At 44.8% G+C, this 17,901-nt stretch overlaps 1 protein-coding gene across 2 annotated transcripts in view; it reads right to left on the reverse strand.

Moving 5' to 3' along the window:
- cdh13 (cadherin 13, H-cadherin (heart)) overlaps positions 1-17,901 on the reverse strand; it is a 545,258-nt gene that overhangs the window by 280,332 nt on the left and 247,025 nt on the right. Inside the window, exons 5-6 of one of the 2 annotated variants that reach the window (XM_020456207.2) lie at positions 13,623-13,628; positions 13,035-13,187 (exon numbers count right to left, since the gene is read on the reverse strand). In XM_020456207.2, the coding sequence (XP_020311796.2) occupies positions 13,035-13,187; positions 13,623-13,628 (159 nt within the window). The remainder of the gene's footprint in view (positions 1-13,034; positions 13,188-13,622; positions 13,629-17,901) is intronic. The other variant, XM_020456206.2, reaches the window with a different exon arrangement.

Raw genomic sequence — 17,901 nt, forward strand, 5'->3', positions numbered from 1 at the left:
TTATTTCCACACCATCCGTAAGCTATGAGTGAAGAAAGACATAAAGAATGTCACTGGAGCTAAACCCCCAGCACCAGTGAGCACGATAAAAAAAGGTGAATATTGTCCCAAATTTTTTCAGGGGTTGACCATCCATAACAAGACAGAGTAGTCCCAGTCTGCAGACTGCTGTGTCAGGTGCTTTTCCCTCATTCTAAGTGATCATGGGGACAGAGTGCTACTTTACTGTGTGTCCCTGGCGGCTTCAGGGCTGCAGGTCTCAGACACACATAAAGAGAGGGGGGGGGGGGGGGGGGCTGCTTCAGCACTTTGGGTTACAATTTGGAACATTTAACGGCTTTTGGGATCAGAACTATTAGTGAGCGTAATTAGTAATGACCGGAACATAACTAGGAGGCAGAAATGACCAAATAAAAACCTGATAGTGTGGGCTATCAGCTGATCGATGATGTTGATGATTCATGATTCATGTAAATCTGCTAGTGAGAAAGCTAGATTTTTTTTTGAACTGATTGTGATTTATTATCAATGCTCTTAAATTCTTGAATAACAACTTCATAACATAATATTCATCATCTTCTAACCCATGATATACAGTATGGCTGGCTGGCTAGTGGCTTGTGTGGATATTTAGTGTCTAGTATATAGTGGTTAGCTAGAGTCTAGACAACCTGTGTTGCTACTGCCCTGACACATGTGCAACTCCTGACTGAAGTAAGGACGGAGTTGGGTCAGAGGGCCGTTGATGCAGCTGCTACTCTCTGCCTTTCTGCCTCTCTCTGCCTTTCTGCCTCTCTCTGCCTTTCTGCCTCTCTCTGCCTTTCTGCCTCTCTCTGTCTTTCTGCCTCTCTCTGTCTTTCTGCCTCTCTCTGCCTTTCTGCCTCTCTCTGTCTTTCTGCCTCTCTCTGTCTTTCTGCCTCTCTCTGTCTTTCTGCCTCTCTCTTACTTTCTGCCTCTCTCTGCCTTTCTGCCTCTCTCTGCCTTTCTGCCTCTCTCTGTCTTTCTGCCTCTCTCTGCCTTTCTGCCTCTCTCTGTCTTTCTGCCTCTCTCTGCCTTTCTGCCTCTCTCTGTCTTTCTGCCTCTCTCTGCCTTTCTGCCTTTCTCTGCCTTTCTGCCTCTCTCTGCCGTTCTGCCTCTCTGTCTTTCTGCCTCTCTCTGTCTTTCTGCCTCTCTCTGTCTTTCTGCCTCTCTCTGTCTTTCTGCCTCTCTCTGCCTTTCTGCCTCTCTCTGTCTTTCTGCCTCTCTCTGCCTTTCTGCCTCTCTCTGTCTTTCTGCCTCTCTCTGCCTTTCTGCCTTTCTCTGCCTTTCTGCCTCTCTCTGCTGTTCTGCCTCTCTGTCTTTCTGCCTCTCTCTGTCTTTCTGCCTCTCTCTGTCTTTCTGCCTCTCTCTGTCTTTCTGCCTCTCTCTGTCTTTCTGCCTCTCTCTGCCTCTTTCTGCCTTTCTGCCTCTCTCTGCCTTTCTGCCTCTCTCTGCTGTGCGTTGTGTATTATCAAATAATATGCCGCTGTGGCAGTACTGTTGATATGTAAACTATGTAGCTCGTAGCTACACACACTCGAGCAGTGACCACATCTTAATCGGTCACTGTTTGGATACCGGTACAGTGAAATGCCTTTCTTGCCAACTCAAAACCCAGCAAAGCATTAATCAATAACAATGCATTACTAGAAAAAAAGACATGAAATACACAATAAAGCAAGTAAGTAAGTAAGTAAGTATACTCCATACAGCAAAACAATTAAAAAGACTGTTCCAATAACATTTCCATGTACAGGGATACTAGAGTGATGGAGGTAGATATGTATAGGGGTAAGGGGACAGGGATACTAGAGTGATGGAGGTAGATATGTATAGGGGTAAGGGGACAGGGATACTAGAGTGATGGAGGTAGATATGTATAGGGGTAAGGTGACAGGGATACTAGAGTGATGGAGGTAGATATGTATAGGGGTAAGGTGACAGGGATGCTGGAGTGATGGAGGTAGATATGTATAGGGGTAAGGGGACAGGGATACTAGAGTGATGGAGGTAGATATGTATAGGGGTAAGGTGACAGGGATACTAGAGTGATGGAGGTAGATATGTATAGGGGTAAGGTGACAGGGATACTAGAGTGATGGAGGTAGATATGTATAGGGGTAAGGTGACAGGGATACTAGAGTGATGGAGGTAGATATGTATAGGGGTAAGGGGACAGGGATACTAGAGTGATAGAGGTAGATATGTATAGGGGTAAGGTGACAGGGATACTGGAGTGATGGAGGTAGATATGTATAGGGGTAAGGTGACAGGGATGCTGGAGTGATGGAGGTAGATATGTATAGAGGTAAGGGGACAGGGATACTAGAGTGATGGAGGTAGATAAGTATAGGGGTAAGGGGACAGGTATACTAGAGTGATGGAGGTAGATATGTATAGGGGTAAGGGGACAGGGATACTAGAGTGATGGAGGTAGATATGTATAGGGGTAAGGAGACAGGGATACTAGAGTGATGGAGGTAGATATGTATAGGGGTAAGGTGACAGGGATACTAGAGTGATGGAGGTAGATATGTATAGGGGTAAGGGGACAGGGATACTAGAGTGATGGAGGTAGATATGTATAGGGGTAAGGGGACAGGGATACTAGAGTGATGGAGGTAGATATGTATAGGGGTAAGGTGACAGGGATACTAGAGTGATGGAGGTAGATATGTATAGGGGTAAGGTGACAGGGATACTAGAGTGATGGAGGTAGATATGTATAGGGGTAAGGTGACAGGGATACTAGAGTGATGGAGGTAGATATGTATAGGGGTAAGGGGACAGGGATACTAGAGTGATGGAGGTAGATATGTATAGGGGTAAGGGGACAGGGATACTAGAGTGATGGAGGTAGATATGTATAGGGGTAAGGGGACAGGTATACTAGAGTGATGGAGGTAGATATGCATAGGGGTAAGGAGACAGGGATACTAGAGTCATGGAGGTAGATATGTATAGGGGTAAGGAGACAGGGATACTAGAGTGATGGAGGTAGATATGCATAGGGGTAAGGAGGCAGGGATACTAGAGTCATGGAGGTAGATATGTATAGGGGTAAGGTGACAGGGATACTAGAGTGATGGAGGTAGATATGTATAGGGGTAAGGGGACAGGGATATTAGAGGGATGGAGGTAGATATGTATAGTGGTAAGGTGACAGGGATACTAGAGTGATGGAGGTAGATATGTATAGGGGTAAGGTGACAGGGATACTAGAGTGATGGAGGTAGATATGTATAGGGTAAGGGGACAGGGATATTAGAGTGATGGAGGTAGATATGTATAGTGGTAAGGTGACAGGGATACTAGAGTGATGGAGGTAGATATGTATAGGGGTAAGGTGACAGGGATACTAGAGTGGAGGTAGATATGTATAGGGGTAAGGGGACAGGGATACTAGAGTGATGGAGGTAGATATGTATAGGGGTAAGGTGACAGGGATACTAGAGTGATGGAGGTAGATATGTATAGGGGTAAGGGGACAGGGATACTAGAGTGATGGAGGTAGATATGTATAGGGGTAAGGGGACAGGGATACTAGAGTGATGGAGGTAGATATGTATAGGGGTAAGGGGACAGGGATACTAGAGTGATGGAGGTAGATATGTATAGGGGTAAGGGGACAGGGATACTAGAGTGATGGAGGTAGATATGTATAGGGGTAAGGTGACAGGGATACTAGAGTGATGGAGGTAGATATGTATAGGGGTAAGGGGACAGGGATACTAGAGTGATGGAGGTAGATATGTATATGGGTAAGGTGACAGGGATACTAGAGTGATGGAGGTAGATATGTATAGGGGTAAGGGGACAGGGATACTGGAGTGATGGAGGTAGATATGTATAGTGGTAAGGTGACAGGGATACTGGAGTGATGGAGGTAGATATGTATAGGGGTAAGGGGACAGGGATACTAGAGTGATGGAGGTAGATATGTATAGGGGTAAGGTGACAGGGATACTAGAGTGATGGAGGTAGATATGTATAGGGGTAAGGTGACAGGGATACTAGAGTGATGGAGGTAGATATGTATAGGGGTAAGGTGACAGGGATAATAGAGTGATGGAGGTAGATATGTATAGGGGTAAGGTGACAGGGATACTAGAGTGATGGAGGTAGATATGTATAGGGGTAAGGTGACAGGGATACTAGAGTGATGGAGGTAGATATGTATAGGGGTAAGGGGACAGGGATACTAGAGTGATGGAGGTAGATATGTATAGGGGTAAGGTGACAGGGATACTAGAGTGATGGAGGTAGATATGTATAGGGGTAAGGGGACAGGGATACTAGAGTGATGGAGGTAGATATGTATAGGGGTAAGGGGACAGGGATACTAGAGTGATGGAGGTAGATATGCATAGGGGTAAGGAGACAGGGATACTAGAGTCATGGAGGTAGATATGTATAGGGGTAAGGTGACAGGGATACTAGAGTGATGGAGGTAGATATGTATAGTGGTAAGGGGGCTAGGCAACAGTATAAAATAAAATCAAATTGTATTCGTCACATGCACCAAATACATACAACATGAAATGCAACATGAAATGCTTACTTACAAGCTCTTAACCAACAATGCAGTTCAAGAATTAGAGCCCCCCCCCCCCCACCCACACACTGAACTCAAGGCATGTTGTGGCTGTCTTAACACATGAGTAACACTCAACAGGACAGAACACTCAACATGTCACCTGGCTAAATGAGTGTGTTATTTACCACTACACACTCTGCCTGCCCATCATCCTCCCACCAATCAGCACACTGCATCCCTCACCTCCCGACCCCGAGCTCGTCAACATGGTGATGGTGGGGATGCTGAATAAATACTAAATAAACTAAAGTTTAAAAAAATATATATTAGAATGTAGCACTAGGTAGCACTACCCTCTGTAGCGCCTTATGGTCAGATGCAGAGCAGTTGCCATACCAGGCGTGCTCATTGTTGTCTTGTCGGTGATCAAGCCTACCACTGTTGTGTCGTCAGCTAACTTAATGATGGTGTTGGAGTCGTGCTTGGCCACAGAGTAGTGGGTGAACAGGAAGTACAGGAGGGGACTAAGCACACAACTCTGAGGGGCCCCAGTGTTGAGAATCAGCGTGGCAGATGTGTTGTTACCTACCCTTACCACCTGGGGGCGGCCCATCAGGAAGTCCAGGATCCAGTTGCAGAGGGAGGTGTTAAGTCCCAGGGTCCTTAGCTTAGTGATGAGCTTTGAGGGTACTATGGTGTTGAACGCTGACCTGTAGTCAATGAATAGCATTCTCCCATAGGTGTTCCTTTTGTCCAAGTGGGAAAGGGCAGTGTGGAGTGCAATAGACATTGCATCATCTGTGGATCTATTGGGGCGGTATGCGAATTGGAGTGGGTCTATGGTTTCTGACGTGATGGTGTTGATGTGAGCCATGACCAGCCTTTCAAAGCACTTCATGGCTACCGACGTGAGTGCAGCTTGCATATTTGCGTGTGCGCAGGTGTGTGGAGTCAGTACAAATGTATGTGCATATTATGTGTGAGAGAACAAATGTTGGAGTGACAGTGTGTGAGTGTGTAGGGCCCTGTGAGTGTGTAGGGCCCTGTGAGTGTGTAGGGCCCTGTGAGTGTGTAGGGCCCTGTGAGTGTGTAGGGCCCTGTGAGTGTGTAGGACCCTGTGAGTGTGTAGGGCCCACTGAGTGTGTAGGGCCCTGTGAGTGTGTAGGGCCCTGTGAGTGTGTAGGGCCCTGTGAGTGTGTAGGGCCCTGTGAGTGTGTAGGGCCCTGTGAGTGTGTAGGGCCCTGTGAGTGTGTAGGGCCCTGTGAGTGTGTAGGGCCCTGTGAGTGTGTAGGGCCTTGTGAGTGTGTAGGGCCCTGTGAGTGTGTAGGGCCCTGTGAGTGTGTAGGGCCCTGTGAGTGTGTATGGCCCTGTGAGTGTGTATGGCCCTGTGAGTGTGTAGGGCCCTGTGAGTGTGTAGGGCCCTGTGAGTGTGTAGGGCCCTGTGAGTGTGTAGGGCCCTGTGAGTGTGTAGGGCCCTGTGAGTGTGTAGGGCCCTGTGAGTGTGTAGGGCCCTGTGAGTGTGTAGGGCCCTGTGAGTGTGTAGGGCCTTGTGAGTGTGTAGGGCCCTGTGAGTGTGTAGGGCCCTGTGAGTGTGTAGGGCCCTGTGAGTGTGTAGGGCCCTGTGAGTGTGTAGGGCCCTGTGAGTGTGTAGGGCCCTGTGAGTGTGTAGGGCCCTGTGAGTGTGTAGGGCCCTGTGAGTGTGTAGGGCCCTGTGAGTGTGTAGGGCCCTGTGAGTGTGTAGGGCCCTGTGAGTGCGTAGGGCCCTGTGAGTGCGTAGGGCCCTGTGAGTGCGTAGGGCCCTGTGAGTGTGTAGGGCCCTGTGAGTGTGTAGGGCCCTGTGAGTGTGTAGGGCCTTGTGAGTGTGTAAAGAGGCAAACTATTGAAATAAAAGGTCAATAAAGATACAAGGTTAACTCAGACAGTCTGTGTCGCTATGTTGTTAGCTATTTATCAGTCGTATTGCTTGGGGTGGGGGGGCGAACTTGACAATGTCACGACAACTTGCGGGAGGTGGGTTCAGAGGAACAAATATGTGCCTGATGAGAGCCATAACTGATTCTACGTGCAACTGACATATTGGACTTTCCACTTTAAAAGTTATATTCCATTATCAGCTGACAATGGTTAACACCCCTCACATCCCAGTGGGACAAAAGCATGTAAGCTTCGTACACACACACAGTTTGCACAACTTGTTCAAACTCAACTTGTTTTGTCTATCTTGGTCTTCTTCCAGAGCCACAGACGTGTTGTAGAGCACACACTGTGTGTGTAATTAAGTAAGGAAGGGTATGAGTTACCCTGATGAGGCCATGGGAGGCCATGTGAGACCCCGGCAGAGAGAGAGAGCAAGACTGCACCACTGAACAGAGCAAAGCTGTGTGCCAACTGTCGAGGGCCTGAGGACCACAGAGGGAAGGGAGGCAGATCGATGGCGAACAAACAGCTGTTGGATACAGTGATTCCATTACTGCCCTACAGTGGATCAAAACATTCCTTTTGGCAAATGTAAACAATATCGCCCCTCTGGTGGCTGAGCTTATGGTGACAGCAGGAGAGCAGCACCACCACACCGAGAAAAGCTCAACTAGCTGGAAGGGGAGGAGAAATCACTGATACTGTGCTCCTGAACTATGTGGAGGAAATTGTCAGACCCCAAGCTGCAGCACACTGTCAGATAAGTCATCAGGAAAATATGCAGTAATGTTCTGTAGCAGCAATAGTACAGAGAGCGGGAACAGTGTGGTGCCTTAACTCATACAAAGAGACAACAGCAAACCTATATTATTCCTGATGGATTATTGAATTTCTCTCTCTTTCATTATATGTCTCTTCTCTCACTCCTAATCTCTCTCTCTTTCTCTCTCGCTCTTTTTCCGTCTCTCTCTCTCTCTCTTCCTCGCTCTCTTTCCCTCTCTCTCTTACTCCATACACACATATATATGTATGTACATGTATTGAGAGTATGGAGTGTATATATATATATACATATCGCTCTCTTACTGTCTTTCTCTCCATCTCCATCTCACTCGGTTCTCTCCTGTGGCTCCTCCTCCTTGTCTCTCATCCCCCTGCTGTCAGTATCTATGAGGCTGTGTAGACTGCAGTGAACTGGGGGATGAGGTTGTGCTGCCATTGTGTCATTCTTCAGCGGCGTCTGGGAGCATAGAGGAATAAGGTCTTATCTGAGAGCAATAATTTGATCTGGCATCGGGAGCATGTCTCTGTCCCCTGCTCCCCATTCTCTCAGCTTTCATGTGCCAGTCAACCTAGCTGGGAGACTCTGTAAAAACCTTTTTTTGTCAGCCTTTTGGTAGTGAGAAGGAACAACTATTATGAGTTAACCTTCCTTTCAGATAACAGGGAATTGGTTAGCCTTGTTGCCAGGAAGCTATTTCACAGTGTGCTGACCATACAGTACATGCACAACAAGCAGACACACACTCACACTATCCTGTCCAACAACATCAATGCGCTGCCAAAGATTGTTTAGGTCAAAAGAGGCCAGACTATCTATAAAAGAACAGAGCATTGACTGGTCAGATACACATACACACACTGACACACACACAGCCAAATATACACCTACATGCATAGCCAAACATCCTCAAACACACCTTTTAAACTGTGTGTAGTGTTTGTTATCTTCTCAAGTTCTATCTCAGAGTCTGGCTGTGTATCTGGTTACAGACGGATGTCCAGTCCTTTAAACTCTCCTCCAGCTCTCTCATACCTTCACACACCTCGACCAACGATAACAGCTCACTTATATCCTTATACCCAGGAGCTACTGCTTGTTTTCATCTTCCCTAAATCCTCTATCTTCTTCAACTTCTTCTGTGTCTTGTTTCTATGGAAATGGCTGCATCTCCAACTGTACAACTGTAAGTAATCATGAAATCCCTCTCAAGTCCTATACAGGAGTGAGTGACCTGCTCATGTGCTCTGTGCTGCACTGGGGGATCAGACAAACTAAAAAAACACTCCAATGCATTTGGGAGCTCAGAGTCTCCAGGAGCAGAGGAAGAGGCTACTGTCATCTGTCATCTACCCTGTGCCAGACCATCTGAGGGGGATTTACCAAGCCTGACATGGGTATGGGCATGGGGACAGGCTGCAGTCCAGCCCAATGATAATAGAGCCTTTAAAGGAGAACTACACTGCTCCAAAAAATAAAGGGAACACTAAAATAACATGTACTAGATCTGAATGAATGAAATATTCTTCTTTCTATTTTCTTTACATAGTTGAATGTGCTGACAACAAAATCACACAAAAATTATCAATGGAAATCAAATGTATCAACCCATGGAGGGTCTGTGGAAAACCACACTACAGGCTGATCCAACTTTGATGTAATGTCCTTAAAACAAGTCAAAATGAGGCTCAGTAGTGTGTGTGGCCTCCACGTGCCTGTATGACCTCCCTACAACACCTGGGCATGCTACTGATGAGGTGGCGGATGGTCTCCGGAGGAATCTCCTCCCAGACCTGGACTAAAGCATCCACCAACTCCTGGACAGTCTGTGGTGCAAAGTGGCGTTGGTGGATTGAGCGAGACATGATGTCCCAGATGTGCTCAATTGGATTCAGGTCTGGGGAACAGGCGGGCCAGTCCATAGCATCAATGCCTTCCTCTTGCAGGAACTGTTGACACACTCCAGCCACATGAGGTCTAGCATTGTCTTGCATTAGGAGGAACCCAGGGCCAACCGCACCAGCATATGGTCTCACAAGGGGTCTGAGGATCTCATCTCGGTACCTAATGGCAGTCAGGCTACCTCTGGCGAGCACATGGAGGGCTGTGCGGCCCCCCAAAGAAATGCCACCCCACACCATGACTGACCCACCGCCAAACCGGTCATGCTGGAGGATGTTGCAGGCAGCAGAACGTTCTCCACGGCGTCTCCAAACTGTCACTTCTGTCACATGTGCTCAGTGTGAACCTGCTTTCATCTGTGAAGAGCACAGGGCGCCAGTGTCAAATTTGCCAATCATGGTGTTCTGTGGCAAATTAAAAACGTCCTGCACGGTGTTGGGCTGTAAGCACAACCCCCACCTGTGGATGTCGGGCCCTCATACCACCCTCATGGAGTCTGTTTCTGACCGTTTGAGCAGACACATGCACATTTGTGGCCTGCTGGAGGTCATTTTGCAGGGCTCTGGCAGTGCTCCTCCTGCTCCTCCTTGCACAAAGGCGGAGGTAGCGGTCCTGCTGCTGGGTTGTTGCCCTCCTACGGCCTCCTCCACATCTCCTGATGTACTGGCCTGTCTCCTGGTAGCGCCTCCATGCTCTGGATACTACGCTGACAGACACAGCAAACCTTCTTGCCACAGCTCGCATTGATGTGCCATCCTGGATGAGCTGCACTACCTGAGCCACTTGTGTGAAAGCACCGCCAGCATTCAAAAGTGACCAAAACATCAGCCAGGAAGCATAGGAACTGAGAAGTGGTCTGTGGTCCCCACCTGCAGAACCACTCCTTTATTGGGGGTGTCTTGCTAATTGCCTATAATTTCCACCTGTTGTCTATTCCAGTTGCACAACAGCATGTGACATTTATTGTCAATCAGTGTTGCTTCCTAAGTGGACAGTTTGATTTCACAGAAGTGTGATTGACTTGAGTTACATTGTGTTGTTTAAGTGTTCCCTTTATTTTCCTGAGCAGTGTATAAAGACCATGATTAAATTAGAGATTTCTTGCATCGAATGAGAGGGAGAGAGATGGAGAGAGAGAGAGAGAGGAGAGGAAGGAGAGAGAGGATTGGAAGAAGAGTGTGTGAGAGATTGCTAGATATCAATTCCACGCTTGCTTAGACAGAAAGATGAATGTTCTGACACAGGAAGTATCACATAGACGAACTGTGTCGGTGTTTAAAACTTTCGTTTTCATTTGTTGTTGTTTACATGAGCCTGCGTTTATTTGTATGAGTGCATTCGATCGGTTCTTCACTTCTGTGTATGATGGTAGCAACTGAACAGCAGTAAGTCAATGATTTGGGTAAGCAGCAGAAAACTGCAAATACAATTACTATAATAGTGCAGAGGTTAAAAACTACGAATCATGGTAAGTTGCTGATCCCGTCTCCTCGTTGTCTGTATTGTTCTTCTATACAGTATCTCCCTCCTCTCAACTCTGAATATTGTCTGAGTGTTTCATAACAGCGGAAAGCTTGTGGTTCCTTCCTCACATTTCAGACCATTAACAATACAATGCGTCAGTCTAGAACAATCAACGGTCCTGTTTACAACAGAGATGAATAAATAACAACATCCTGTTAGAGAGAGAGAGAGAGAGAGAGAGAGAGAGAGAGAGAGAGAGAGAGAGAGAGAGAGAGAGAGAGAGAGAGAGAGAGAGAGAGAGAGAGAGAGAGAGAGAGAGAGAGAGAGAGAGAGAGAGAGAGAGAGAGAGAGAGAGAGAGAGAGAGAGAGAGAGAGAGAGAGAGAGAGAGAGAGAGAAGCTGTGAGATGGGCTGAATTAGCAGCCATATAATTATCCCTGATGTGATGCTACTGGATTATCCGGAAATGCAGTTATTCTGCCCTGATACAACGAAATTAGGTGATGAGTGCTTTAACACTGAAGCCACTGTGTGTCTGTCCGTTTCTGTGTGTGTGCATTACGGAAAAATGAGGTGAAAGCCCCAAACTTTGCATCTGTGTGAATGATAGAGCAGTTAGCGTGGAGCTCCAGTAGCACAATGTGTTATGAGTGGGCCAGGCAGGCTCTAAAACATAGCAGCCCAGAGCAGGGGAGGCAATGGATTATCATAATGCTGCCGCTCCTGGGAATCAATCCATGACTCATTTCCACATTTCTGAATGAATTTGGGCAGTGCATTGGTAGCAGACCAAGAGGGAGAGAGAGTAATTGCATGCTATCCTTTTAGCAATGTTTTCTCTGGATCTAATGTGACTAACAGTGCAACATCCAGCAGGAAGCATGTAATGACAGCAGGCCATATGGACGTAAGCAAGTAAATACAAACAGCACCTTCCAATGAAAGAGTCAACACCTACACAAACTGTTAAACCACTGATATGTCATAACTTAAACCATCGAACACAGACAACTACACAACTCCTCAGACACTCACGCAGGTGGACACAGTCACACTCCTTAATCGAAATCTACATTTAACTCAAGTGAAATGGCAGTGGTTTAAAGACTTACCTCGTTAAAGAAAGGTTAAATAAATAAATAAAAATTAAATGATGTGTGCATACTTGCCAGTGGGGACTGAGATTGGAGGCTGTATGTGTGTGTGTGTGTGTGTGTGTGTGTATTCAGACCATTTGCTATGAGTCTCGAAATTGAGATGTTTCTACAACTTGATTGGAGTCCACCTCTGGTAAATTCAACTGATTGGACATGATTTGGAAAGGCACACAACTGTCTATATAAGGTCCCACAGTTGACAGTGCATGTCAGAGCAAAAACCAGTACATGAGGTCGAAGAAATTGTCCGTAGAGCTCCGAGACAGGATTGTGTCGAGGCACAGATCTGGGGAAGGGTACCAAAACATGTTTGCAGCATTGAAGGTCCCCAAGAACACAGTGGCCTTCATCATTCTTAAATCCCCAAATACAGGTGTGCCAAGCTTGTAGCGTCATACCCAAGAAGACTCAAGGCTGTAATCGCTGCCAAAGATGCTTCAACAAACTATTGAGAAAAAGGTCTGAATACTTATGTAAATGTGATATTTCAGTTTTTTATTTTTAATAAATGGTGCTTTGTCATTAGGGGGTATTGTCTGTAGACGTACGAGAGGGATTTTTTTAAAGTAAAAGGGGTCTGAATACTTTCCGAATGCACTGTATGTGCTTGCGTGTTGTGTGTAGCTGGGGAGAGCTCAGGAAAGAGATGTAAATGTCAAGTGCTTGGCTGTGTCTCTGGTTTAATCCCACCTGGGCCTGCTGTCTCCCTCTGCCCCTCTCTCAGAAGCCTGCTCCTTCCTTCTACTTCACCACCAATCAAACACCCCAGACACTTATGTTTAGCCACACACTCCATTGACAGTCATTAAAAAAGCAAAGTTTCATCTACGAACATGCACTCAACTAACTAGACTTGTGTCTATCACTGCAAGTGGGATACAATCAATTGTGTGTGACTTGAAAGAATCACTCTCTTTTGCAAGGAAATGCTTTAGTCAGGAAGACACCCCAGAGGCATTTGAATAAACTAGATTCCCGCAGTCTTCTTATGACTCTTTTATCACAAACCTTCAACTTGTGACTGATAGCATCAAGTCACCCATGAGAGAATTTGAGTCCATTTTCTCTCAGACAGATTCTGCCAGATATATTCACAGCCTAGATCTGGAATCTAAGTCTGTAGTTGAAACCCAAACACCTCTACTTTCTCTCTAATGTTACGTTTCACACATATTTTGTTGTACATGAATGAATAAAAGCATCAGGAGATGGAATCAAAATGTCTGTCTTTCTTTCGGCTGTGTGAGGTATGTACTCACCGTGTAGGAGCTGATGGCCTCTCTGTCCAGCTCTTGGCTGACGGACACCTCTCCGGTCACCCTGTTGATGGTGAACACACCCTTGGGGTCCTGGTCAGCACCGGACCCAGTCATATGGAAGATGTGGTCATTCTCCATGCCTGGCGACATCACCTGGAGTCACATAAAACAACAAGCCGTCATTAGCAAATTGTCAGTATTAAATCGTAACTGGCAGTATTTCTTCCACTGAAAATATGACTGCTTTCAGTTAAGTGTGTGTATCAGCAGAACAATTCAGATGAGAACATGGTTTGGCCAGATGTGTAATCAGATGTGTAATTGATGTGTAACCATATGTGTAACCAGATGTGTGACCGGATGTGTAATCTGATGTGTAATCAGATGTGTAATCAGATGTGTAATCGGATGTGTAACCAGATGTGTAATCAGATGTGTAACCAGATGTGTAATCAGATGTGTAATCTGATGTGCAATCCGATGTGTAACCAGATGTGTAATCAGATGTGTAATCAGATGTGTAACCAGATGTGTAATCAGATGTGTAACCAGATGTGTAACCAGATGTGTAATCTGATGTGTACTCACAATAAGCTAGCAAAGGCAGCAACATCCACAGGTCCCAGCAGAAGGAGGAAGGTTAAAGGCAAAAGAGATCAGAGGATGTTAGATTCACACTGCACTGCACTCACATGCCCATGCAAGGCTGTACATGTCAAACCCAGTCTGGTTTGACATGTAAAACCAGTGCTTACAGACCATTCCCAGATCTGTTTGTGCTGTATAACCAACTCATATCAAACACCATAGGTGTTGGCAAGATGCTACAAACAGATCTGGAACCAGGCCACAATGTCCATGATACTGTATGCAGGGGTGAAAGTAGAATTCATTCAACCTCTCACAACATATTTCCATCTCACCACATCTAATTTTGGAGCATTGGCTACAACACACATTTTTCATGCCTCTGACCACTAATATTAAAAAGTGGTGTAACAGCCAACAGTTTCCTTAACATTTTGTTATAATTATTGTGATAGGCTCATGTTTTACTGGTACGGCGTACCCCCACTATTTACAGTCTTTTGCCGGGACGCCATACTGGACCTCCTTACTTTCACCCCAGACTATATGAGGATATACACTATATTTAAAAAAAAATGTATGTCCTTCAAACCTAACATTTTACTGCAATGGGCTTAGTCAGGGTCACACAAAGTGATTCTTGGTAGTCTTGAACAAATCAACTTTGAAACAAAAGTATCCACCTCACACACATGGTTATGGGCTTAAAAAAATAAGACACCTGTACCATGTCAGATATAGCGATGAAATGTATTCCATTTGGAGTTTGTATCCCAATATTACACTTTATATACATCACAGAAGACTGAATTATAACAAAACTGTTTCAAATAGAAACATCAGATTTTCTGTGTGTTTAAAAAAAAAAAGTTGATTAATTATGAAATGATAAAAAATACGGGTTTACATTCCATCCATGAAGCCACTAGAAAGTAAATGTGTAATTTGACTGCAGTAAAGGGCTACAGAAAGGTTATGGGTAGGTCATTCGTTAGTTTCAAACACAGATCCAATTGATGTTCTGCCATTTGACATTTTTCCCAGAAGATCCTTGATGTCTTTTAGCCAACAGACGATGCCTGTAGAATGTAGAACATATGTTGTCCTAACCCATGAGCAGCAAAGCACATATGTTCTGTGTATTTACAGTAAAACATGGGGCTGTTTAAGGACATTTGGGAAGGACTTCTCACAGAGAGTTCACTTGGAGAATCAGTATATTCACACACAGCTACAGAATAGCCCATTTGAATACAACCAATCCGTACCAGCTACATTATACTCTCACAGTGGACTGTGCACCCTAAAAAAGGACCTGCATTTATTTAACAACAAACAAACACAGCACATACAGTACCAGTTAAAAGTTTGGACACACCTCCTCATTCAAAAGTTGTTCTTTATTTTTAATATTTTCTACAATGAAGAATAATAGTGAAGACATCAAAACGATCAAATAACATATGGAATCATGTAGTAACCAAAAAAAGGGTTAATAAACAAATCAAAATAGATGTAAGATTTTAGATTCTTCAAAGTAGCCACCGTTTGCCTTGATGACAGCTTTGCACACTCTTGGCAATCTCTCAAACAGCTTCATGAGGAATGCTTTTCCAACAGTCTTGAAGGAGTTCCCACATATGCTGAGCACTTGTTGGCTGCTTTTCCTTCACTCTGCGGTCAGACTCATAATCCCAAACCATCTCAATTGGGTTGAGGTCAGGTGATCACTCTCCTTCTTGGTCAAATAGCCCTTACACAGCCTGGGGTTGTGTTGGTAATTGTTCTGATGATAGTCAAATGATAGTCCCACTAAACGCAAACCAGATGGGGTGGTGTATCGCTGTAGAATGCTGTAGTAGCCATCCTGGTTAAGTTGGCCTTGAATTCTAAATAAATCACTGACAGTGTCACCAGCAAAGCAGCCCCACACCATCACACCTCCTCCTCCATGCTTCATGGTGGGAACCACACATGCAGAGATCATCCGTTCACCTACTCTGCATCTCAGAAAGGCACGGTGGTTGGAACCAAAAATCTCAAATTTGGACTCTTCAGACCAAAGGACAGATTTCCACCGGTCTACTGTCCATTGCTCGTGTTTCTTGGCACAAGCAAGTCTCTTCTTCTTGTTGGCATCCTTTAGTAGTGGTTTCTTTGCAGTCATTTGGCCATGAAGGCCTGATTCACACAGTCTCCTCTGAAATGTTGATGCTGAGTTGTGTCTGTTACTTGAACTCTGTGAAGTATTTATTTGGGCAAACATTTCTGAGGCTGGTAACTCTAATGAACTTATCCTCTGCAGTAGAGGTACCTCTGGGTCATCCTTTCCTGTGGCGGTCCTCATGAGAGCCAGTCTCATCATAGCGCTTGATGTTTTTTGCAACTGCACTTGAAGAAACTTTCAAAGTTCTTGACATTTTTCAGATGGACTGACCTTCATGTCTTAAAGTAATGATGGACTGTCGTTTCTCTTTGCTTATTTGAGCTGTTCTTGCCATAATATGGACTTGGTCTTTTACCAAATAGGGCTATCTTCTGTTAACCAACCCTACCTTGTCATAACACAACTGATTGGCTCAATGACATTATGAAGGAAATAAATTCCACAAATTAACTTTTAACAAGGCACACCTGTTAATTGAAATGCATTCCATGAAGCTGGTTTAGAGAATGCCAATAGTGTGCCAAGCTGTCATCAAGGCAAAGCGTGGCTACTTCGAATAAATCTCAAATGTAAAATATATGGTGGATATAATACAATGGTGGAGTTTTCCTTTCAGAGCCATTGTTACAGTCACTGCTCTAAGAGGAAATCCAACTGGCTTTGTTTAACCCCTGCACCAAATCTGTAGCTTGTTTCAGCACTGCAGTACCCACAGGAAAGCATGGGAACAACAGTTTGCTGTTGAAGGAGGTCTTTATAGGTGAGTTGGTTCTCAGAGCAGACAGCACTCTATTCACTGCCTCACAGTCTCTATGACAATGAACACAACTTGAACTACTAGTACAGCCACATCATTATCATGAAAGCAAAACTGCCTCTTTCAGGGACATTTCCATGTCATCAAACAGTCTCTGGCCCCTACTCGAGCTGTTGTGGTGACTGTATTACCGCCACATCAATAGTCATTAGTCATGACTGCAGTAAAATTCCACGATTCACTGTAATCTTCTCTTTTGCACTCTGGACATGTTTTAATAGTACCCAACTCGCTAATGATCGTCATGTCGCTAATGGCCTGGTACTCAGCGCTCTATTGTCCCTCTAACCACACTGACATCCTGAAAATGTAATCTAAAATCACATCAAACACTTATCATCAAAACAGTATCATGCTTTTAAAACTCACTTCACTGTGATCGATCCATTTGAAGAAAGAAGTTCAACTACAGGTTGAAACTGAGTGGAAAACATTGTCGTGGTGGATGTTGTTTCAAAGCCTAACACAACCAAATGGACAGCGCTTTCCAAGGTGATGACTCATTCAAAACACCCATACTGTTAGAGCTTATGCATACGCCTATATATGATCAAGCCTGAGAAAAAAAGCCTGAATTAAAATAATGATTGTGCCGTTATACAATACATAGCCTTCCGCATATTACGCACAGCAGAAAAACAACAACTATTTAACATGTCTTTGGTACGTAATTGGTCTAGCCTATATTATACATTAAACAAATTCTAATATTTGCCTTTGAGTGTGGACTGAATTATTATACATACTGGATGGACGGTTTACCTTATGCTACGCTCCAACATTACTATCCATGAGTCTGGGAGAGAACCTACAGGCCTAGGTGATGCTGTTGGTTCATTGATTGTGCAGGGCGGCTACAGAGTAGGCTGGTTAGCCTACAATTACAGTGAATTAGTATTTGATTTTGAATAGCCTAGTAATAGGTCTTTTTTTTTCTATAATTAATTAATTAATTAATAGGCTGACACATTACCTTTAGCTACAGAATATCACATCACTGTTCGCTTCCATCTCCCCCTCTCTCTCCTTCATTCCTTTCTCGAGTGCACACAGTGAGGGTCTGTCAACAGTTTAATTGAAATATGTTTCATTGTGAAAACATGTTCCCAAACAGATTTCACTTGGTTTCCCAATTAAGCACTGGGTAGCTGCAGCAACATGGTTGGCGAGGCCACGGCATAAGGATGACATGTACTTTTCCCCTGCCCCTGTTCCTGCCCATTTAATAATGGGACATAATAAATCAAATCTAATTTTAAATATTAGTAAAGACAAGATTAAATTGAGAATGGTTT

This window comes from Oncorhynchus kisutch, linkage group LG22 (assembly GCF_002021735.2).
Source record: "Oncorhynchus kisutch isolate 150728-3 linkage group LG22, Okis_V2, whole genome shotgun sequence".
NCBI lineage: Eukaryota > Metazoa > Chordata > Actinopteri > Salmoniformes > Salmonidae > Oncorhynchus > Oncorhynchus kisutch.